General features: G+C 54.7%; 1 protein-coding gene across 6 annotated transcripts in view; it reads left to right on the top strand.

Annotated features, from left to right (window-relative positions):
• TTLL4 (tubulin tyrosine ligase like 4) overlaps window positions 1-16,848 on the top strand; it is a 24,379-nt gene extending 7,531 nt beyond the window's left edge. For all 6 annotated transcript variants that reach the window (XM_083842714.1, XM_083842716.1, XM_083842715.1 and 3 more), the window contains 17 exons: window positions 386-495; window positions 955-1,018; window positions 2,542-2,666; window positions 2,885-2,995; window positions 3,988-4,064; window positions 4,547-4,741; window positions 4,825-4,907; window positions 5,913-6,041; window positions 6,687-6,809; window positions 8,378-8,476; window positions 9,025-9,159; window positions 9,828-9,965; window positions 11,858-11,960; window positions 12,243-12,453; window positions 14,508-14,578; window positions 15,224-15,306; window positions 15,953-16,848. In XM_083842714.1, the coding sequence (XP_083698840.1) occupies window positions 386-495; window positions 955-1,018; window positions 2,542-2,666; window positions 2,885-2,995; window positions 3,988-4,064; window positions 4,547-4,741; window positions 4,825-4,907; window positions 5,913-6,041; window positions 6,687-6,809; window positions 8,378-8,476; window positions 9,025-9,159; window positions 9,828-9,965; window positions 11,858-11,960; window positions 12,243-12,453; window positions 14,508-14,578; window positions 15,224-15,306; window positions 15,953-16,094 (1,999 nt within the window). In that variant the 3' untranslated portion in view covers window positions 16,095-16,848. The remainder of the gene's footprint in view (window positions 1-385; window positions 496-954; window positions 1,019-2,541; window positions 2,667-2,884; window positions 2,996-3,987; window positions 4,065-4,546; window positions 4,742-4,824; window positions 4,908-5,912; window positions 6,042-6,686; window positions 6,810-8,377; window positions 8,477-9,024; window positions 9,160-9,827; window positions 9,966-11,857; window positions 11,961-12,242; window positions 12,454-14,507; window positions 14,579-15,223; window positions 15,307-15,952) is intronic.

The raw sequence follows: 16,848 nt of genomic DNA, 5'->3' as shown, positions 1-16,848 counted from the left end.
TGACAGAGGGACACAGATCCCCTCCTGGTCCTTTGAAGGGATGCAGAGGCCTACAGCTAACAGCAGAGCTGCCAGTGGAGGTGTGTGGTCCCGCAGAGGCACCGAGACCTTCCTCCCTTTGGCCAGGAGAGCTCTGGGGGAGGCACGACCCCAGCTGCTGTGGTGCTGCCAGCATTCATCCTGCTGGGAGAGGGGGTCCTCGTGCCTCTTTCTTGGTGTTCCCTGGGGCCTCTCCATCTGACTAGCTTGGGATTGTCCGTCAGCACTGGGGAGAGGAGAGCTGTCACTCCTCTGGCCAAATATCTATTGCTGCCTTGTGGGTCCCGGGCTTTTTGGAGCCAGAAAGCGCGTGCTGCTCCCTCTAATGTGATGTGCTTTGTCCCAGCGTCGCTGCTGGGGAGTCGCTGCTGGAGCCAAGCCATCCCCAGGACGATGTGGAGGAGGAACTTCCCGATGGCCTGGATGAGAGCTGTGGCACAGACGAGGAAGAGGACAGTGAGTGCCCATTCCCAAGGGAGCTGTGCCCCGTGCCTCAGCAGGGTGGGGAGTGCAGGGGCTGTCTGGGAGCGAGGTGCGAGCAGCACAGCAGGAAGGCTGCGCCCTGACTCACGTTCCTGCGGTCACTTTAGGATGACCTGGAGATTGTGCTGAACCCAAACGTGACTTAGCAGCAAGGAGGAGCTGTGTGGGTTCCTCTGGGAACTGGGCAGGGGTTCAGCACTGTCCTGCTGCGACACTTGCCCAGCTCTTCTCGGCGTGCAGGGCTGTCAGTTGCACCCCCTGCCCTGTGCTTTATACCACCAGTTAAGTTAGCAGATAAAACTTGGGATCCCAGGATTCGGGGCAGCAGAGAAGGGTCTGTCCCCAGGACCATTTGTTTTCTCTCCCCCCTTCCTAACTTTGTATGCACTTGTTCCCCGCAGAGACAAAACCCGGATCTCTTTCCTCCTGCAGGTGACTCGGATGCTTCCTCTGTCGCTGGCGTGTCGTCTCGCGGCTCTGTGGCTCTCGTATCCAGGTTAGTGGCTGTAAATAGTGCGCTGCAACTTGGCATCTTTGTCCAGACTTGTCCATCTTTGTCCTCTGCGGTGACAGAGGAGAGCTGTAATGTGTGAGGGAATGGAGTGAAGATAGCAACAGACCACAAAGTTCAAGCCAGGTGAACTCTGAGCTCTCTATTACCCAGCTGACAGCAAAACATCCTGGGGAGGCAACACGAGGAGCAGCTGGCCCCAGGGAAGGAGCCTGCATCGCTCAGGCAGATGCCTTCAGCACTGAGCAGTCCCTCACCTCCTTCCGGAGGCCACCTGCTACCAAACCCGTGCCAATTATGCTCCGTACATCCCAGCCCTCGCCTCTGCAAAACGCTTCAGAACTTCTGTGTGAATGTTGTTCATTATAAACTCTGCTTATAGCATCATCACGTGTGTAGCAATGGATGTGTTACCGGTTCTACCTTTCCTCCCAGATATTAGGGATTGACATAGAGTCATAGAACGGTTTGGGTTGGAAGGGACCTTAAAGCCCATCTAATTCCACCCCTCTTGCCATGGGCAGGGACACCTCCCACCAGACCGGGGTGCCCAAAGCCCTGTCCAGCCTGGCCTTGAGCACTTCCAGGCATGGGGCATCCACAGCTTCTCTGGGCAGCCTGTTCAGTGCCTCAACACCCTCAGAGTAAAGATTTTCTTCCTTATATCTAATCTAAACGCACCGAAACCAAGAGGGTTACAACATCTTAAACATGCATGCATTACTGTCTCTACCCCGTGCTCCTGTGGACCAGGTTATAGGTTTTATTGTGTAACAAACTCCGCCCCGTGCCCCTGCAAAACCCACAAGGAGATAACAACAGTTGGCACACATATTTGGTGCAAACTCCACCCCTTGTCCCTGCAGATTGGTTACTGGCCTGTACGCCCACTGCTTGCACCGCATTGCAATGATGCAAATTCCTGATTGCTGCAGTCTCGGGCCACATCAGAACAGTTTCGTGTCAAGGAATTTCAATCCGTTTGATTTATTGCTGATTAATAAACTTTTACTGGTTCTGACGTTGAAAATAATGGATGTAGAGAAATAGCCACTCAGGAAGAACAGCCCAGCTCTCTCCTTTTACTGATCTCCAGACCCGTTGCTGCATGTTTCCCTTGTGGAGGCGAGGGGCACCACAGGAGGCTGGTCAGTGTGATGTGGCTCCACTTCTTCTGCTGTTCCTAGCTCCTTACTTGATTGTTCCAGTGGCCACGGTCCCTTTAGGGTCATAACCTCCTCCTGAGTTTCCTCTTGGATCCTGCCTGGGTGTCTGGTTTTGCTTTAGTGTTTTTCCTGTCTCTGACGTTGTCCCTTTGTTCTTGTATGTACTGCCCTCTTTGGAATATATTTTTGCAAAGGTAACAGAAACTCATTGGTTCATGGCAACTGTGGACAGTAGCTTATGGATGTTGAGATGTAAACTGGCCTCTATGGGACTGCACGTGTAGATGCTCCCTGTGCTGTTTTTCACCTTTAGCCATCTGCCTGCTGCTTCATCTCTCCTAGGAAACGCATCGAGTGCCTGTCCCAGCCCACAGAGGATCAGGAGAAGGTGCTCAAACCAGCTCTTGTCTGCAGTTTATTCCCTAATGTGCCTCCAACCATCTACTTCAGTACGCGGGATGAGAGAGGTGAGCTGGGGCGTGTTGCCGTGCCGTGTTCCAGCATCCTGGATCTCCCCCAGCCCTCGGGTCTTCTGCTCCGTGCTAGTTCTGGAAAGTGGGTTACACACCCTCCCTGCAGACCTGGTGGCTGTGCAACAAAACATAAGAATTGCCCTGGATACAGCTGTAGGAAATCAAGGTATCGCGTCTGGTTTCCTCCTGTCCTCAACTTTTTGCCTTCCTAGTGGAAAAGCTGCCTTGGGAGCAGAGGAAGCTGCTGCGGTGGAAAATGTGCACAGTCACGCCAAACATCGTCAAGCAAACCATTGGCAGGTCTCACTTCAGAGTCAGCAAAAGTAAGTTGTGGGAGGCTGGCAGCAGCTGATGCATCGCGTCCTCTCTCGCCTCCAGCCTGTGGGTGTGAGAAGGCAGACTGCCTGCGAGGAGCAGAACAGGATACAGGCTCGGCACTGTAGGATGCTGGGTTCCTGCTTCTGCCTGTCTGAGCCGCAATATCTGAGCTCTGTGGGGCCCGGCAGAACCCGGTCTCCCTTTTGGCTTGTCCTTGGCATGGAGCACGGGGACATACTCCTGTGTTGGCAGGAGCTGGGGCAGCGTGTGGGGCAGCAGAGCTGGGATCTGGCTTGTTTGAGCTGTGCCTCTAGATGGTGCTGCCACCCTAAGAAGGCTGGTGCTCTTCTGGTGCCAAGCCCAGCACCGCTGCCCCCCGTCCCCATGTGCTGAGGAAGATGATGGCCTTCTCTCTGACTTTAACTGGCGAGTTCTCTGGGCTGGGATCTTGGCCCTGAAGAGACGGGTAGGAGAGGGCTGAGGAAGCACTGAGCATTCACAGCCTTCATCCATACCCTGCAGTGTGATCTGCTAAAAGTATTTACAGGACTCCTGCGTGTATCGGGAGACCTCTGCTCAGTTAATTTGAGGGATACAATGAGGCATGCTGGGCAGACCAAGACCTAACAAGTCTTGCAATCCTACGCATCCCTATGCAGAGCAGAGCTGATTAGCTAACTGCTTTATTTGCCTGCTGGAAAAAAAGGAAGGTAAGGATAAGATACTGGGGGTTCAAAGCTATTTCTTTGACCTCGTGTCTGCACAGACCCTTTACAGCAGTCCTGTCTGTGGGGATACGACCCTCCTGGTTGACTGGATCCCGCTCACAGCCCTTGGTTGGGCAGCTTTGCCGTAACCACTGTGACTGCTTTGAGCTATTGCTGTGCATTATCCCTGGCATGTTTCTACCAGCCCAAGGAAATGGGGTGCTGTTGGGTTGAGGGGGTGTTGTGGGCGGCAGGGTGCTTGGTCATGGACTTTTCTGTTTTTCCTGCAGAGAGCAATGACTGGCTGGGCTGCTGGGGCCACCACATGAAATCCCCCAGCTTCAGAGCCATCCGGGAGCACCAGAAGGTAGGGGATGTTGTGGGCTGACCTCGTTCACGTAGGTGGAGAGCGTGCTGGGAGCAGTCTGGGAGTCCCCCCTTCGGGGCCAGGTGTTTGCTGTGCAAACTGTCCTTGCACTGTCCCTTTCCCTGTGTGGCAGCTGGTATTTCTGTGCTGGGAGATGAGCCCAAGAAACAGGCTCAGATGGGAGCTGAGCGAACAACTCTGCTGGCTACCTACGGAGCAAGGCTGTAGCTAAGCTCTGTTCACGTGTGGGTTTGTCTAAACCCAGTTATTGTTGTTTAGAGTAATCTTTCCGCTGGCAGAACCGAGCCAGGACTGTTTGTCACTGCGAAGCTTCAAGAGCAGATGGGTCCTGCCTTGGTGCAGGGCTGCGGGGGGAGCAAGGAAGATGTGACCTTGCGCAGGGTTCAGAGAGGATGTATCCCCTGGCCAGGGAGCAGCATGGGGTGTCGGGGAGATCTCACGGGATCTGGGTTCCTTTCCAGCTAAACCACTTCCCTGGTTCGTTTCAAATTGGGAGAAAAGACCGTCTGTGGCGCAACCTGTTGAAGATGCAGACTCGCTGTGGAAAGAAAGAGTTTAACTTCTTCCCCCAGTCCTTCATCCTGCCCCAGGACATCAAATTACTCAGGAAAGCATGGGAGGAAGGAGCTAGCCAACAGAAATGGATTGTGAAACCAGTAAGGGCAAAGCTGCACTCGATTCCCTGTCCCTGTGTAGCTGCAGGGAGAACATCTGATCCCTTCTTGTTGATGTTTTGCAGCCAGCATCAGCAAGAGGCATTGGCATTCAGGTTATCCACAAATGGAGCCAGCTCCCCAAAAGGAGACCACTGCTGGTGCAGAGGTGAGTGAAGAAAAACAAGGTTGACAGGTTGACTTCCTGGCGTCTCATCCCTCAGGCCAGATCTGGGCAGATCTGGCCACTACCCAGCAGAGCAGAAGCATCTGATTTGCATCTGGAAACTTCTCTGCTGCCTGGGCGTAATGCTGCTGCTGGAAGCCTGGCTTACAGGAGTGCTGCTATCCCTGCAGGAAGTTCTGCGGCCTTGGGTACAATCTAGATCTTAGTCTGGCTCCACAGGCGTTCTGGAGCTTCTGTCTGGCAGGTGAGCCAGCTTCAGCTCTGCTGGGATCCCACTCCCACTGCTTTGAACTCTGGGGTTTGGTGTCTTTAGAGGCAAACGAGCCTTATCCGGTGCTCACAAGCACCCTGGGAAGAGTAGGGAACTTCCAAAGATTTGTTCTTACCCAAGTTAGAATGGGGCAGTAAGAGCCTACGTGTATGTTAGGTGTTGGTCAAAGGGTTGTCTTGAAATAAGAGAGGTTTTTCAGAATCTCTTTCTCCTTGTGCAGAAAAATGGAGTAGCTCATCTTGGTTTGTGTCTGCTTTCCGGGGAGGTTCTCGTGAGGGCAGGAATACTGTCTGGTGTTTGACAGACGGGGAACTGCCGTGTTGGCTTGTCCGCTTCCCATGCGAAGCGATAAGCTCTCTTATGGAAAATCATGAACTCTTGAGGTGGGGTGAATAATGAGATGATTTGGGTGAAAATTTCCAGCTGTTTCCCTGCACTGAACCAAACCATCTGTGGCCCACTGTACATCTTAAACGTTCCCAAATACCTTGACCTGTACTGTAGGTATGAAAAGCTGCTATGCCTTAGACCTGGGAAAAATCTCTTCAAAATGGGACTGAGCAGGGGACTGTGATGCACTTAGATTGGAAGTGCTGTTTAGAAGGGCTTCAGCTGGTCTTCAGATTGATGTCTGTTTTTGCCAAGCCTTCCGGGGTGGAGGCAAGAGATGTTCTTGTACGTTGTAACTCTCTCCTGGCGCTCGCTTCCCTTTGCAGGTACCTGCACAAACCCTACCTCATTGGCGGGAGGAAGTTTGACCTGAGGATCTACGTTTATGTCACTTGCTACGATCCCCTCAGGGTCTACCTGTTCAAGGACGGACTGGTTCGCTTCGCTAGCTGCAAGTAGGTTGTGTGGCAGAGAGGCGACGGGGGTCTTCCTCAGCACTGAGACCACGCGTGGCTGTGGCACCCGTTAGCTTGGGCAGGAGGCAGGTGTTCCATGTACAGTGGATGCTCAAAGCTGTAGCTTGCTTGTTTGCTGAAGAAGAGTCTGGAAACACACGGAGTCATTGCAGGTGGTAGTATTGAAAGGAAATTTGAGAGGATGCTTCATTCATCCACCTTTCCCAAAGCAAGATCAGCTCAAGATAAACGTGCTGCCTGTGCTTCGAGTTGACATACCATAAATTAAGATGTCCCGTCCACTTTTGACTATATCGCACTGGGCTGCTGCAGTTCCATCACTGCTTTTGCTCAGCAATGCTCTGGTCTTTTCTTTAGGACCTGTTGCAAGGGTGGGATTGCATCCCTCGGCCCCAAGGCAGCCTGCTCTGTGCCTCGACCTTTGTCCTGTCAGCTCTGGGTCTGTGGGGATAGACGTTGTGGAGGAGACCTTGCTCCCAGCGCCCTGGGAGAGGACAGCGGCAGGGCTAGTGGGTGGCCAAGAGGAAAGGTGTCCAAGCTGAGAACAGAGCTGCTGCTTGCACCGTGGCCCTGAGGGCAACCAGTTCAAGCTCAGACTGCTTGTACTGCTGTCATCTCCTCTAGGTACTCCTCCTCGATGAAGAGCCTCAGCAACAAATTTGTGCACTTGACCAATTACAGCGTGAACAAGAAGAACACGGAGTATAAGTCCAATTCGGATGAGACTGCTTGTCAGGGACACAAATGGTAGGTGTTTGGTGGGGAGCTTTCAGGGCACAGTGGCAGCTCTTTCTTTTCCCTGTAAAGTCAGCCTTTTTCCGGTATTTGTACCCAAAACTCGAAGGTGCTTCCTGTATCTTCTTCTCCTGCTTGGAGAAGTGGGTTTCTCCTGGCCTGTGACTTATCCTGTCCACTGCTGCTTCAGCTGTGGTTGTTGCCTGTGCTGTTCCCTGCTTTAAGCTCAACTCTCATCTGTGCTCATTCATCTTCTTGCCCTAGTGTACGGTTGATGGGATGTGGTTAAGGCTGAGTCTGGTGGTTTTTTTTTTCCTGTTAGAAACTTGATAGGCAATTCTGACTTAGCTTAAATTAGCTAGGTGGGCTGGATGGGAGCTTCTGCCCATCGCACGCTGAACTTCTCTGTGGAGCCAGGGAATGGAACAGGTTTGGTACAAAATGGGTAACGTGTGTGTGCTAATTGGTGTGAATAGGACGTGGTGCTAAGGAGCAGTGGTGCACTTCTACTCACTTCAGAGGAGGGCTGCAGCCTTGCAGGAGTTTCTGTTCCCTGCTGTCCCATGGGCGGACTGATCCAAGTGCTCAGGCAGTTGTCTCTGATTCCACAGTGGTGTTTAAAGTCTTTTAAAAATAGTGCAGGTTAGAGTTCTCGATTTGTGGGCCTGGGCTGGCGCAACTTAGTTCACTTCAAAGGGAAGCTGCAGGAGGTGCCTTGCTGTGATAGGATTGCTTTCTTAGACCCCGACCCGCTGCCCAGTGGTCTGTTCCTCCACAGGTACACCGGGAAGGGTCTGCTGTCCCCCCGCAGCTGGCATCCCGTGGGGGTGGGATCGTGTGGTTTTTGGTACCGCCACGCAAATCAAAGCTGGCTGCTCCCACGTTAAAGATGAGAGTGGCTGTAATCAACTCCATCTTGAATGCAGGAAGCGTGACCTTTGGATTCCTGGCCATTAGCCACACGGTCTCATTTAAGTAACATCTGAGCATCCTTGGCTTGATGTCAGGGCAACTTGCAGCGCTTGGTGTGGTGTGGGAAACTCATAAAAAGCAGAGATACTCTCCCCCACCATCCTTTTCTCCACAATATAAAAATAAAAATAAATGAAATCTCTCCACCCCCAGAGCCTCAGCGAAATGACTCTAGCTAAAAGATTTACGGGGGTCCTGCTGGATTCCTGCTGAGCTGCTTTGCAGTGCTCCTGGAGAAGGCCTGCAGGAAGGGGAGGTTTGCTAAGGACACGGAGGGGGAGGGAAAAGAAGATCTGGGGCTGACGTACCTTGCTCATGTGCTAATTTGGGACTTATTACTCCAATGCTGGGACAAGTCTGTGATAGATTTATGGTTCTGGTAGCTTGGCCCTGCAAGATGAGGTGCCAGGCTGGGGAGGGCTGCAACCAGGAGTTGAGTGGTTTGAGGATGGCAGAGGGATGCCTGCGCTCAGGAAAGGTGGAGATTTGCCCCCTGGCTTGCTGCTAAGGAAGAGCTTTGTCAGAGCTCCCCGTCGCTGTTTGCACTTCCCTAGCAGGGTTGGGCAGCAAGAGGCTACAAAACCATCTCTTTGCTTTCTGTCTCCCAGGGCGCTCAAAGCTCTCTGGAGTTACCTGACCCAGAAAGGAGTTAACAGCGAGGCCATCTGGGAGAAGATTAAGGACATCGTTATCAAAACCATCATTGCGTGAGTCCTGGCACCCCTTGCTCTGTTCCTCTCAGCTCCCTCTCAGCCTGGTCCTTTTGCTCTTAATCTAAATGCTGCCACCGCTGTCGGCTTCAGTATTTCTCTCCGGATCCTTCCTTTCGTCTTGTTACCTGTGTTCTTGCCGCAGTAGCTGCTAGGGGTGAGCAGACCTTCTGTCTCCTGGCCCTGCCTGCAGTGCAGGGGGAGTGACCAGGAGGGTGCAGCGTACCTGGCACTCTGCCCTGCTTGCCACCCGCTGCGCTACTTGCGCAGGATGCCTGAGAATAAAAGTCCCTTGCCTTCAGAAGTGGGTCCTGTCTGACGAAGGCTGGGGTGGGGGCAGCTATGGGGGGGTGGGGAGGTTGCTCAGGATCTGATGCCGGATCCATACGCAGTGCAGCAGCAGCTTGCAGACCTGCATCAGTCTTTCAGCCCACCCGTTCCCGCAGCATGTGGCTGCGTGCGCTCTCAGAACCGGCAGTGTGCTGTGAACAGTCAGATCTCTGCCGCCTGCCTGTTGGAAATGAGCGTTTTAACTTGGCTTGCAGATCTGAGCCCTACGTGAACAGCCTGGTGAAGATGTACGTGCGGCGGCCGTATTGTTGCCATGAGCTCTTTGGGTTTGATATCATGCTGGATGAAAACCTCAAGCCCTGGATCTTAGAGGTCAACATTTCCCCAAGGTAAAGCAGTTGATCCGCCAGAGTCTGTCCCTGAGCCAGTGCAGGGTGGATGACAGCCTTTCTTTTATCACAAAGTGAATTTGGCTTGTGATGCCCCCTGCACCCTGTGCTGAAAGACGGTGGGCTTTGAAGCCGCCCTCTCCCGATTGCAGGAATCCTTGCAGTCCTCCTGCAAAGTCCTCCCTATTTACAAAAGCAGAATCCATCCTCAGCTCAGGAACCTTTGCTGGGCATGCTCCCGCTAGAGCCAGGGAAGAACACATGAAAAAAGGAAGGCCAAAGGAGGATGCATCATGTGGGGAATGGGTGACGGCAGAGATTTCTTCTTGGCGTGGGCAGAAGTGATCGGTGGCTACGCTGCCTCACGCACCACTCCTGTCTTGCTTGTTCCCTGTCTGCACCTGGGCGTGCTGCTCCGGCAGGGCTGGGAGCTGGGAGCACCACCTCTCCTGCCTCTGAAAGTGGGTGGGCATGAGCTGGACACAGCTGGGATCCCAGGCAGGGCTCTGGGGTGGATTTGCCAGTTTACAGCAGCCCTCTGGGAAGAGGGAGTGAAGTGAACCATTTGTGGTGGGGAGCCCCCATGAGGGAGGGCATGATGTCGGGGGACACGGGGCTCAGCACCTCTCTTCTAGCTCTCAGACTGCTGTGGTGCTTCCTTCCCGCAGCCTCCACTCCAACTCCCCTCTGGATGCGAGCATCAAGGGCCAGATGATCCGGGACCTGCTCAACCTCGCTGGCTTCGTTCTGCCCAGCACGGACAGCATAGCCTCAAGGCCGCAGACTGGAAGTGACTCCATGTGCAGGTCAGCCCCCTTCTCTGTCAGGGCAGAAGGGCAAAGCAGGCTTTTCTCCCGGGGCAGTTCATCCGGGGGCTGTTTTCAGCCCAACAGATGCTGGTTTCTGTGCTGTTAAGAGCCTGTGCCTGCTGGTTCTTCAGCTGTGGGTCTGAGGGACTTGCATCATCACATGGGTATCTGGTTCCTGCAGTCTCTTCGAGGCAGAAGGATTTATGCCTGATCTGCAAGTCCATAGTTGGAAGTGAGGCCAGGCCAGGGTAATTCGTGCTTGCTCTGCAGTTAGTCAAGTCTTCCTTCCCCCTGCCAGAACTAACGCGATGCTGAGCCACACCGCCTCTCCATCTGCTTGGAGGGCTGGCTGGCTGTGTTGGGGCTGGATCCACTTACCCCATCCCCCAGAGCTGACATGCTGCCACCTTGAGCAAGAGGAGCACCTGTTATTTTGCAAAGGCTGGAGCAGTTTGTTCCTTAGGCAGAATTACAGGTGTCAGAGGATGTAGAACATGCTTGTGGGTGTGCAGTTTTGTCTTGCAATAAAAGTGACTTTTTTTTTGCTTTTTTCTTTTTTTTTTTTTTTTTTGTGTAAGGCTTATTCCTGGGCATGTGCCCACCCAAGCCCCTTTTCCTTTTGTGTTTTACCACGGTTTGGGCTTTTACTGGTTTCGGACCTGACAAGGGGTGGGGAGGACCAGTCCCGTTCCCTGCAGTAGCAGAGAGGCTGCTGGCCCTACGTCACTGAAGGGGCAGCCTGCTGGGGTGAGCACCCGCACGTGGTGATGTGCAGACACGGAGGAAGATGGGACTCTCGCCTCCTGCCTGCTGTGTGCCGTGAGCTAAGGGAGAAGCTTGGAGCGCGGGCCCATTCCAGCCCAGGGAGCTCTCGCCAGCTCGTGTGCGGCGCTTTGATCACACGCTCATTTGCGGCTTGCGACGGAGGTGCTGAAGGGCAGGTGTCCTTGGAGGGACCTGCAGGGGATTAACCAGATCCTTAACATGGTTCAGATGATGCATTACCAGAGTTCCTGCATCCACAGTCAAGCTTGCTTAACTGTATCTCCTGCCCTGGGAAGGATACGAAGGGTTTTTTTTTTCTTTTGCATACGGGCATAATTCCAGTAGATTTGAATGTTCCCAAGAACCGTGCAGTGCAGCCTCGGGGCTCTGCTCTTCCTGTTTGGATCTGTGCGCTTCTAATTATTTTTGTGGCAGCAGAACAAATTAGCTGTGTTGATATAAGTGTTAAAAGGTGTTGGACAAGTATCTCCTAGACTCTGGCATCCCCAAACGGTTCATTTGGGTGCTTAGAATAGTTTAGATGGTTGCTGGTCAGATCATACAAAAGGCCAGGATTTCCCATGGCATGTGGAGCTGTAGCTGAAATCAAGGCTTGGGAATTCTTGGGCGTTGCGTGAGGAAGTCTTTGATCCAACGGTGCTCTCCTGCCTTGTACAGTACCAGTGCTGGGTACCAGCACGCCCAGGTCTGTTGTAGGAGTTAGGGAACTGCATCCCAGGTGGGGTGTAAATCTGTGATCCCTCCAGGCTTCGTGTGCTCTGAATCAGGTCATGCTGTGTCTTTGGTCCTCTTGCATCCTGTGTGGGTATGAGGTGGTTGTTAATGTTTCAGATGAGGGAATGCTACAGTGGCTCGGTGAGGAGCTGGCAGGATCCTCCTTGTTGCCCAGCCCACATCCTGCCTGGGTCCTGTGCTGATGCACAAGGCTGCGGGTGCATCACTGTTCTCAGAACTAGTGAAATCCTTGGAGAAAACGTTCTCTCCTCCACGGCATCTTCCCAAGGGTGTCATGATCACACTGAAGTTGCTGGGAGCAGCCCTGCCACAGCAGTACTTTGCTTTGCTTTAATGTTCTACCACCTTTTTTTTTTTTGTGTCCTCAGTCTGGGCAGTGCATTCAAGGAGAAGCCCAGGCCAGCCTCTGAGCATTTCACAGCAGAGAAGGTGAAGAAGGCCTATTACTTGATGCAGAAGGTGCCTGACCAGGTATGACACAACCTCCTCTGCTACTTGCAGTGCCAGAGTGCTGCCAAGTCACTTTTCCAAACGATCCCACTTGTCTATCCCATGCTCTTTTTCTGATTGTGCCCCTCTGGGTGCAATCTCGACGAGAGAGCTGATCAGAAATAAGTCAGGTTTGCTTAAACTACTGCTGCACAGGCACATGTTTACCTCTGCCTGGAAGGGTTTGGGGAGTAGGGAGGTGGGAAAGGGGACTGACAAAACGTAGTGCACTTCTCCCTGACCCTGGGCTGCTCTTGTCTGCAGGATTTTTATTCTTCTGTCTTGGACGTCTTGACCCCAGATGATGTCCGCATCCTCGTGGAGACAGAGGACGAGTATTCCCGGCGCGGGCAGTTTGAGCGGGTGTTCCCCACCCACATCTCCATGCGGTATCTGCGCTTCTTCGAGCAGCCTCGTTACTTCAACATCCTGGTGACCCAGTGGGAGCTCAAATACTACTTGAATAAACACAAAGGTAACTGCCGTCCGAGAGCCTGGCGTGGTTACCTGAGTCAGGCAGGCTCCCGCCTGCGGTCGTGGGAGACTTCTGAACTATGCGTTTTGAGAGGGAGCTGCCTGCCTCCACACTAACCTAGGAAATATGTTCCCCTCCCAGGCTGCTTCACATGCCAGGAAAAGCTTACTCTGAGTTGAACACAGATGTTGGTTGTGCTGGTAAACTCAGCACCAGCACTTCTAGGGGCCTTAGGGTTTCCTAGTATCCAACCGAAGCAGGCTGGATTCTGCCGTCAGCCTGTAACTCTGGCCTCTTGGTGCACAACTCTGCCTTCTTTTGAGGGAGAAACAGCTGGAGTTGCTGGGGTTTGTTCCTTACCGGTGATCTGCGAAGTGAAGGGAAAATTGGGCCTATTCCCTGGTCTTCTGCTGCTTTCTAATCAATGAAGAAGTGTCTGCCTGCATGCAGGAGAAAGGGGTGTTTTTCCTAAACCCTAGAAATCTAGCTGTCATTTCCATCTTTCCAGGACAGCTCTGTATTTTATCAAAAACTGGCCTTTAGTGAGGCTTGCTGGCCCGACCAATTCTTTCTCACCCAGGACAGTGGGAGAGGCTGTTTAGGAGAGAAAACTAGCAGAGGTCCAGTGCGAGGGGTTGGAGAACACAAAAGGAGTGAGCCGGTGGCTCAGGGCTCTCCATCTAGCTCCTGACTTCGCTGGAGATGTTTCTGAAGGAGCCATCCTTCCACTGAAACAGCTGTATGTGTGCTCCTGGAGTGGCTGTAACACAGAGGAAAGCAAAAAGAAAAGAAAAAAAAAAATCTTTTGTCACTCTTCACTGCTGTTTAAGCAAATATCAAAGGGGTCAGCGACTGTCCTTCACGGAGAGATGACAACCTCGCAGCCCTCTCCAGCTGTGCTGTCAGCATGTGTCATTCTTTGCCTCGCTAATGCCTTTTCTGGATGCTCTTCCGTCAGTTGGAGGAAAGATCCTGTCGTCATCCTCACTGAAGTGCTGCCCTGAACTTTGCTGCTCAGGCTGGGTCCCGGTTCAGTGCTCCAGCATCCCCTTGGCAGCCCAGCAAGCAGATTTGCTCTACCCCGTTGCTGACCTTCACCCGAGTAAAACCCAATCTCCCTGTGCCCTGTTCCCAGTGACATATGTTCCGTGCTGTCCTCATCTCTCCCTGGCCAGCAAGGTGCAGAGCCCTGCCTGGTGCACAGAGCTGGGGCAGGGCTGTCCAGCCTCACTGCTGCCCTCAGCCCCCAACATGTTTTTTTGTTTGTTTTTTTTTACCCCCTAAGATCCTGGGGCTTGCTGAAAGGTCACCGAGGAGCACAGTTTGGGCAGCAAGGATTCCTCCTATAGCCAGGGCTGGTATCGTATAGCAAGCCGCAGTAACCCCAGCTGGGGCAGCGTCAAGTTCCTGGCCACTGGTGTGCAGGTTCTTAACTCTCACGGCACCTCAGCCTTGGCATCTGCCGGGGATGGAGCCCAGGTCTTGGCCCACGCTGAGCTGTGCGTGTGCTGGCCTGGCCTGGGTGTCTCCAGGCAGGTAGGAGATGATGCACCGAGCTCCTGCGGCTGGCCGGCGCTGTGCGGGGAGGAGGCTGCCTGAGCTGCTGTCCCCCGGGAAAAGGGGCCGGTGACCGCGGAGCTGCTCTACATTTGCACTGGAGGAACTTTCACCAGCGCAGCCCAAATCAGGCGCTGCCGTTGGCAGGCACCGGGCTCCGGGGACAGCCAGTCTGGTCCAAATCAGCAAATCCCGCGTTGCCCCAGTTTCCCTGCGTGGCTGAGCCTGCTGCTCGGTGCGCCTGGCTCCCCGGCAGTAAGGCAGGCCCTGCGGCAGCCCACGTGCTGGCGCCCGGCGGTGTTTGCTCGTACAAAGGGTGAACGCCCTGGGTTTACCCCGTGGCTGCTGGGGCTGAGGCACGTGTTCATGCAGTTACTGCGTGCCGTTGGGCCGTGTGGTCAGTTCACGCTCCGCAGCATATTTGTGCGCCCCAAGCTGGGGGAGACTTAGCTGTCTGCCGCTCATTCTTGCTTCTTGTCTGTTCTGTCGCTGCCCAGGTCTGGAGCTGCTCAAGAACTGGTGTGTCAAAGGGTACCACACCGGGGCGGGGACGGATCTGGCCCAGACGGTGAGTATGGCTACGGGTAAGCTAGGGAGAGGTTGTTCTTTGCTCCAAAGCGTGTGAAGAGGGGCACAGAGAGCCCACAAATCTGCGGTTGTCTGGTTCAGAAGCACTTCCTGCGCGTTCTGCTCCTGCCCTACCTGTTTGCACTGTTCTTCCCTCTCTGCCGAGGCCTCCAGCAGTCTGGAAAAACCCACACTCCTCCATCCCTCACTAACGTGAAGTCCATGCAGTAAATCAGATCTGCAAGTACTTTGAATCTGAGCCTCCTTGGATGCATCGGGCACAGCCTTACAAATTTAGCATCCCGCCTGCCCTTTATTCCCCTTGGTGAGGGAACAATCTCCGTCTGTCACTCCTGTGCCTTAGAGCAGGCTGATCTAGCGAAGAAACCCACTCTTCTGACCTCAAGATGCTCTGCTCCCACTTACAGCAGAGGGATTCATTAAGCAGAGAGCAAAGACTGCTCTGTTTGCTATTCTGGGAACAGTCTGGTGGCAGTGACGATGCACAGCGGTGTAAGGCAGTTTAAGCTGAAGCACGGCAGGGCAGCCTACCGCAGATCCCAGCCTGTTCTCTGGGCACAGCGGGCTGAGGGGGATTTTGCCGTGGCTCGAATGGCCATTTGGTTGTCTTTCTCTCCTCCTGCAGTGGTCCTTACCGAGGTCCTTCCTCCTCCAGAAAAGCAGCGGTCAGTCAAATGGCTTCAGCAAACTGGAACTGGGTGGACTGGGGTGAGTTTGCACGGGCCGTGCTGTTCACAGCGTGGCTTTGGGACGGGCGCCCTGCGAGAGGACTGGCAACAGGGAGGCCAGCTTTGTTTGGGGGGAGAGGAAGAAGGTTTGCAGGGTCTGAAGCCAGGGTCTGAAGCCAGCATCTGATTTCCGGAGAGCCAACTGGTAGGGCTGGCATGGTGTCGACAAGACCGAGCCTGTCTCTTTGGCACCATATGCCCAGTGCAGCCGGTGCGAGGCCCCAGAACAGCCGGGCTGTGTGAGATGTTTGGGGAGTGGCTCCCACGGTCAGGACGTGCTGGCAAGGTGACCCCCGCGGGGCCCTGCTCCACCTCGGTGGTGAGCAGGGGCTGTGCCCCAGCATGGGGCTGAGGGTACAGCAAGGTCTGCGGGGCTGCCCCAGGCTGCTGGCTTCCCTGAGGAAGCCAAATGGGTGCCGCTGGCTGTGGCAGCCTTCCGCAGAGAGGTACAGGACTGGAGTTCAGCTGGGTGAGCCAAGCAGGGTGCAGGCATGCCTCTGGTGCTGAGGGAAGAGGGATCTGGAGCCCAGGCCAGGGTGCAGCTGGGTTTACGTGCAGCCGGGAAGACCAACCTCTGCCCCTGACATCCCGTCCCTGGCTTGGACGGGGTCTCCTTTCTCCTGCAGCAAACTCCTGCCTCCAGCCGACGAGGACCTCACGAGCTGCCTGGAGCCCAGCCCCGCGCCGAGCTTACCTCTCACCAAGCACGCTGCTGGAGCCGACCAGAAGCCGGCCGGCTGCCTCTCAGACGCTGCCCTGGTGCTGTGAGCGGGCAGCTGCCGTCCCTCCCTGGGGACACCTCAACCTACCTCAAAGGAAGAGACAGGAGCTGGCTCCGGAGGGCGAGGACTGCGGAGCCCCCCTGCGCTGCGCACTTGCCTGCGGGCTGTTTTTAGGGAGGGATGTTTTACTGGGGAGAGCTGTGTGACTTCCTTTTTTAAAACAAAGGGCAGGAGCTGGCGAAGTTGGGTTTGTGGCTGGATGTTCAAGCCGGACGGGGGGGGCGGTTTCTTTGCTGCACGGGAGCTGCGAGCCAGTTTGGAGTCAGCCTGGCCTTCCCTTCCCCGACCAGCATGGGCTGAGCCTGTGCTTGCCTGTGTCGCCCTGCACTGACCCTGAGCCCCAGGGACCCAAGCCTGCTCCCCCCCACTGCAGGCCAGAGCGGGGAGAGCCTGGTACCCCTGGAGAGAAGTCCTTGGCCACTGCACTGCTCCTCTGGGAGGAGCAAGGCTTGGCCCTCCTAGCCCATGTGTATTACCCTTTCTGAATGCCTGTGCCACCCTCCTGCCCTTTGCCAGCCGCGGGTGGTGGGCAGAAGCTGGGCCTTTTGCCCCCCTGCCTGGCTCCCGGCGGTGCGAGGGCAGCGGTGGTGCTGGGGGGAGCGTCCCCTCCGTGCTGTCCCTCCTCCGGGGGCACCTGCAGCGCGTGCGTGGGGGCTGCAGGCAGGTGCTGCTCTCCTGGGCGCTGCTCTATTTTCCCTTCGTTTTTTAAGGATTTCCATTAAAGTTTAGCACTCGGCTGC

This window comes from Anser anser, assembly GCF_964211835.1.
Source record: "Anser anser genome assembly, chromosome: 6".
Lineage (NCBI taxonomy): Eukaryota > Metazoa > Chordata > Aves > Anseriformes > Anatidae > Anser > Anser anser.
This window is presented reverse-complemented; position numbering and strand designations above follow the sequence as displayed.